This window comes from Solanum stenotomum, chromosome 9, assembly GCF_019186545.1.
Source record: "Solanum stenotomum isolate F172 chromosome 9, ASM1918654v1, whole genome shotgun sequence".
NCBI classification, from domain to species: Eukaryota; Viridiplantae; Streptophyta; class Magnoliopsida; order Solanales; family Solanaceae; genus Solanum; species Solanum stenotomum.
The window spans coordinates 42,672,750-42,679,253 of NC_064290.1; the positions used below are offsets into that span (position 1 = coordinate 42,672,750).

At 33.2% G+C, this 6,504-nt stretch overlaps 1 protein-coding gene across 1 annotated transcript; it reads right to left on the reverse strand.

The window, feature by feature from the left end:
- Positions 1-1,799: 1,799 nt before the first annotated feature.
- On the reverse strand, positions 1,800-5,780 carry LOC125877545 (uncharacterized). The gene is made up of 6 exons (XM_049558808.1): positions 5,531-5,780; positions 5,362-5,423; positions 4,862-4,934; positions 3,943-4,657; positions 3,158-3,393; positions 1,800-1,894 (listed from the first exon to the last, which is right to left on the reverse strand). Exons 1-6 carry the CDS (start codon positions 5,778-5,780, stop codon positions 1,800-1,802), a joined length of 1,431 nt encoding a protein of 476 aa, XP_049414765.1.
- Positions 5,781-6,504: the final 724 nt, after the last annotated feature.

A 6,504-nucleotide genomic window follows, 5' to 3' on the forward strand; every position in this document is an offset into this window, starting at 1 on the left:
TTAGCAAAGAAAGAGGTAAAGAAAGAAAGTACTTTTGTGGCCTGGATGCCTATGGAAATAATTGATTTATTATTAATTGGTACTCCGGCAATCTTACAAAGTAGAAAACTTTTACAATAGAGAGAAAGAAATAGAGAGCAAGAAGGTAGAGCAAGAAGGTTTCTCCAAAAACCTGCCTCTCTACTTAACACAAACAACTTATTATATAGCAAAAGAAAAAGGAATCTTTGTACAGTACTGGGGTCCTTATCTGGGTCCCCTAGACAGTGTTTCTACTGTTGCTAGTGCTTCATCTTATCTTTAGATTTTGTCTTTGTCGGTCAGTACCAATAGAAAATCTTATGTTTCCTTTAGCATAGGTCCTGACGGGGCCTCTTTAGTATCATCTCGAGTATCATTTTGTCGGTCAGTACCAATAGAAAATCTTATGTTTCCTTTAGCATAGGTCCTGACGGGGCCTCTTTAGTATCAACTCGAGTATCATCGCTCGTTTCACTCTGCATAGAAGTGTCTGATTTTTCATAGTGAGTGATGTTAAGGAGGAGGTTTCTTCAAACTTCGTTCAAGTAATTATTAATGAGCTCTTCTTTATCTCCATCTAGATTTGAAATTCTTCGGGCCATATGTTGAACTGAGTTATCAATGGCTAACTCCTTTGGGGGAGCTGTATCATATATATGGATAGTCTGAGTAATTAGGTCCAGAAATTCTTATCCGTATGAGGAATTTGTTGTGGGATCTATTTTCATTAGTTTATCCCAGAAGTTATTATAATAGACTATGTATAAACATGGAATTTGTTCGTTAGTGAAATCTACTTCGGGGGTCCATTTATGGATCCATGGTATTGAAAATTCTATGAAAAAGTAAATCTGATCAATTTGTTCCATCCAACATACATGATCATCGTGGTATAATTTATTAAGGTTGGGTGAAACCTTAATCCATTCTTTGTATAATTTGAGAAAAGGTTCTGGCAATATCTTTGCTGTCGGGCCGTGGTATGACCACCAATTTATAAACCAATTAGGAAGAGGATGAGCAAAAATCTTTGCACATACCTTTAGGAACCAAGTATGTTTATGCCTCTCATTGTTATAGTAGAGGACTTTGCTGAATGCGTTAATATAATCCCAGTGTGTGAAGGAAGTGGGAACCTTATTAAAACTCATCTGTCTTTCCTTCATGGAGGAAATACCCCACTCTTCTATTGATATGATCTGTTTGATTATCATTTTAGAGAAGTGATAAACTTTCTCACTGGTATTGTATCCTGAAAAGTGCTGAAATTCAACACTACCAGTAGTTATCAGAATAGTCTCGTAATACAAGCGGGTTTTATATGATTCACCAGGAAAATATAATCCATTAAGTAAATAACGCTGGAATATCTTCCAGGGTTCGTCCTTTCTCTGAATCTCAGAGTTTTCTAAAAGAAATACCATTTCTTTTTTTGCTACTCTTTCGTATGTTTTAATATCATCATTATCTTCTCTGGCAATGAAGGTAAAAGTATCATTTTTCTCCTTTTGAGCTAAATATGCCTGTAGTTCTGCATATAACGAGCTTCCCTCTGGAATATCTTCCAGATGTATTGAGGATAATGATGCTGATTTCTGGGATATTTTTGAGCTTATTAAGCTCTTTCCTCCACGCTGTAATATTGGAAGGCTTGAAGAGGATCCATATGATGATCATGAAGAAGATTCGGGGGATGATCTTCCCCTGCCACGCGAGTTATTGCCCTTTCCCCGACCTTTGGTTATCCACAGGGGTTCCATTCTGCAAACAAAACATTTTTAGTTGGCATCATAGTAGTCGTCCATATCTTCGAACATGATGATTTCTTTTACCACTCTTACAGGATCATTGAAGAAATCCAGTATCATTCCATCTATAATTTTCCAACAAATAAGTTCTTTCATATCCCGATTTAGGGGAAGAACTTTTAATATGTTAATTAACCTTTTTTCAGAAAGAAATAAAGAGACGGGAATATCACTATCATCTCTGAAAGCATTAGGGGTGTTATTCATTTTGTAAGTATTCTCTTGATAGGAAGTCTGGTAGAGAATTATCACTTCCCTTCTTATAAAGTATTTCAAAATCAAAAGGGCCTAATTGAGCTTGCCACCTGGCGAACATTAATTTTGAAACATCATGTTTAAAATCTTTATTAAACATAAATTTAACTGATTGTGCATCAGTGTTGATGATAATTTTTTGATTATATAAATCATCTTGAAACTTTAAAACACATTTAATGATGGTTAACATTTCATGAGCCACCGTAGCATATTTCTTCTGAGCATCGCTCCATTTTCCTGAATGAAATCGAATTAAATATTCAGTTTTATCAAGAGGATTAATTTGTTTTAAAATTCCTCCATATCCTATGTTAGACGCATCGGTCTCTACTATTTTCTGCTAAGCTGGATTAGCCAGGGTTAAACAAGGTAAAGACTGAACATGAAGTTTGATGTTCTTTACCAAAGAAGTAAGACTATTAGTCCAGGGTGATTTATGGTCCTTTTTTAACCTGTCATATAACGGTGCTAAATCTCTGGATAAGCTTTTGTAAAAAGATGAAATATAATTTAAACTCCCCAAAAATCGTTGTAGTTGTGTTCGATCGGTGATAACATCAGGAAACTTTGAAGCGAAGTCTATATATCGCTGGATAGGAGTAATCTTTCCTTGACAAATAAGATGTCCTAAAAATCGGACTTCTGTTTGAAATAACCGAATTTTTGGTTTAGAGATTATCAAACCATTTTGTATGACTATTTTCTTAAAAATGTCTAAATGTTTAATGTGCATTTCAAGAGTTTTTGAATAAACTAGAATATCATCAATGTAAACGATGATAAAATCCAAATATGAATTGAAAATATCATTCATAATCTTTTGAAATTCAGAATGAGCGTTTTTTAGACCAAAAGGCATAACATTCCATTCATATTGTCCAAATGGGACATTAAAGGTAGTTTTATAAGCATGTTCTTTAAATATTTGGATCTGCCAATATCTTGATTTTAAATCAAACTTTGAAAATATGTTGGCATCATATAATCTAGACAACAAATCCCTTTTATTAGGAATAGGGTATCTAATCCTTTTTAAATATTTATTAAAAGGTTTGTAATTAATAACTAACCTGGGTACCCTCGTTCCTTTTTAGCTGCGTTATTAACATAAAATGCAGTACAAGACCAAAGAGATTTGGAAGGCTTTATCAAACCCTTTTGTAAAAGATTATCAATTTCTTTTTTGCAGAATATAACCAATTCGGCGTTCATCTGACAAGGACGAGATTTTTTAGGAATATTATCTTCAGAGAAGTTATCTTCATATGGAATAGTAACAATATGCTTCTTCCGATTCCAAAAAGCACTAGGGTGATCAACACAAATATCAATAGTCAATTGTTCAGAAATTAATTTAATTTTTTCTTGTACTTATGTAGATTTTAAAGTATCAAAGATATTCATACTAAATAATTCAAGTTGTAATGAATTAACATGCTTTTGTTTCATATTAATCAAAGCATTAATATCACAAGATATAGGATCAGTAATAAAAGTATAACTTATCTCTTGATTTTTATAAGTAGCAGAAAAGCCTTTAGCAGTTATGCTGGTGAAAGGGTATATAGCATTTATAAAAGGTGTTCCAAGAATAATTGGAGGGTATAACTGATTTTTTACTAAGAAAAAGAAATACGGAATGCATACTTTGTTCTGGAAAATACAGGTGTTAGGTAACTTATACTTTATATCTAAAGCATGTCCAAAAGCAGATTTGACCATATGCGTTGTTTTTTCAAAATACTTAGTAGGTACAAGACCTTCTTGAATACAACTAACATCCGCACCACTGTCAATCATAGCAACATTAGTTATAGAAAATTGATTATTAATCAATATAGTACAATTAACATACCATTTATGGGCAGTAACAACTTGCATCATTCCTAAACACATATCTTTTTTGGGGTCAGAGTTAAATGAATTTGCAAGAGTATTAACAGCAGGAATATCTTCTTCAACAATATTTTTACCCTTATTATAAGCCTTTTCAATCTGAGTAAGGCGATGATCACAAATCATTTGATGTTGTTTAAGAGATTTAATCTCATTTTTAAAATTTTCAATTTCTCCCTTTAAATCATCAAAGGAAGCATCTCGTATAACAATAAGTTGATTATTGAGTCTAGCATTAACCACATACAAAGAATAAGGTGCATAATATTTAAATTCAAAATCCTTTTTCACATTTTCAACAGGTTTTGACGAGCTAGCATTGTTATTAACGGCTAATTGAATAATTTTATCACGCAAATCATTGTCAGTAAATTCTTTCAGAAGTTCAATCATATTTTCAGAGGTGATGGTCTGAATGTTTAAATGTTCAAACTGAGATTGTAATTTATAAAAGAATTCATCATCTTCACATGAGCAAATTTCTCTGTTGCATTTACAACCCTTGGTATTAGCAATAGGTTTAGAAGATTCAGACCTATTATCTTCCTTTTCAGGCTCTGTATCCGAGTCATAGTCGGACTCAGAACCAAAAATATATAAAAAACTATAGATTTTATCATGAACTTCTTCATCAAGTTCTAAGGCTTTCAGCTTTTCAAGCTTACAATTGGGTGCTATATGACCAAATTTACCACATTTGTAGCACTTGATCTTAGCGAGTTCTCGCCTAGACCTATTTTTTGTAAATCTATTAGACTTACGATGAGATCTTCATTCCTCTCGTTCTTCTCTAGACCTCCGTCTAGATCTTTTCCAACTATAAGGTTTATCGAAAGTAGGGTTGGGATTAGTAGTCTCTCTATTCTTGGTCTACTTACCTGAGTCTGGTAAACCAAACTGAGTACAAAAGTCTCCTAATTGAGATCTTTCCCTGAGCTTATCAACCTTAACCTGTCTGGAGAGTTTTAATTCATTGCACAGATTTATTCCTTCTTTTGTGCAAGCTCCTATCAACTTACCATAAGTGAAAGCGCTATAAAGAATAGCTCCTTGCGGCGTTCTAAGAGTTTTTTTTAACTCTTTCCGCAAACAACGGGGGCAAACCATCTATAAATTTCACTTTCCAATGTTCCAGACCATTTTCTGGTAGCTCCATAACTCTACTCATATAAGTATCTTTATACCAACGAAATTCTCCTAAATGTCTACATCGAAGACCATTTAATAAAGAACAAATAGTCTCATATTGATTGGTAAATCTACCATTGAAATGTTCAAGAATAGTTAAGACTAGGGTATAAACCGCATCTTCCCTATTTTTAACTAAGGCAAAACCTAGGTTATCAACCCCTTAGTTAACGGCCTTAGCATTTATTACCGCGGCTTTTGCCTCTAGGGTCATATAATTATCCCACCAATCTCTAAGTTGGCTTGTAAAACCTGCAATTATCATTTTGCAAATAGTTCTGTCAGTGTATCACTTTTGCAAATGGTAGCATACATAAGCATTCTATGAACAAGAATGGTTAATTGCCTATCAGTCAAACCATCGAGATTCCATTCATAAATCTCACTTTCGCTATAAGAAGTATTGGTTTGGTTCCAATCCCTTTCTTCGATTAGAACATCTTGAGGGGTTGGTCTAGAATAATAGTACGTCTGCATGCTTGGTCGATTAGCATACTTTGTATTGTTCTTTTTGGGATAACCACGAAGTTTATTAACTTCTAAAGACACATGTTCTTTATAATCAAAAGCTTCTTCTAGCTCATTAACAAAGGTTTCAGATAAATCCATAGGTTTAGCACCAAATTCAGAGAACTTTTTATTAAGAAGTTTTTCAAGATCATAAAGAGGTTTAAAAACGAAATCTTGAATTTTCGGAGGTCTCTAAATATGAACATCCGGTTGTTTAGACGTAGAGGCCTGTTCAGAAGCCTTTTCAGAAGGTTTTAAATCATTTTTAATTTGAACAATTAAAGTTTTCAAATCATCTAACTTTTTATCAAGGGAACTAATATGTTCACCTAAAACTTTCACATAAAGTCCTAAATAATTGTTTTGAGAAGTGAGGTTATTAATCTCGTTGATGCTTACCGTAGCCACATCAGTTTCAATAAACTTTTGAAAAGCCGTGAAAGTAATACCTGTATTATTAGGTAGTATAAACGGTGCTTGAGGTGGATAAATGGCTGTAATGATATTACCAGATTCATCTTTATAAGATCATTCTATAACATTAATAAATAATGGCAAATAAGTGGTTATAAACCAGGGTACAAAAAATATAATATGATTATGCAACGCACAAGTCTCGTAAAATTCTTGAGAAATATTATACAAATCCTCCGTACTATATGTGTCAAAAAACCAAGTTTTAAACTGACTCCATTTATCACTTGCAAATTCATTTTGAATATATTTTCTTGCAGTGAACGTGGACTAAAATCAATTTGATGTCCCTTCATCATTAAGTATCGTTAAGATTAAAATCCATTTCCGATGCAGAAGGAATATCCTT

What these genes read in the sequence shown, in the direction of transcription:
- LOC125877545 (XM_049558808.1), bottom strand. Translation starts at nt 5,780, where the DNA reads ATGGATTTATCTGAAACCTTTGTTAATGAGCTAGAAGAAGCTTTTGAT. An exon ending in GTTTGGTTTACCAGACTCAG is followed by an intron (nt 4,658 to 4,861) that starts GTAAGTAGACCA and finishes TTGGTCATATAG; the next exon opens with CACCCAATTGTAAGCTTGAA. An exon ending in GTTGTTACTGCCCATAAATG is followed by an intron (nt 3,394 to 3,942) that starts GTATGTTAATTG and finishes TGATCACCCTAG; the next exon opens with TGCTTTTTGGAATCGGAAGA.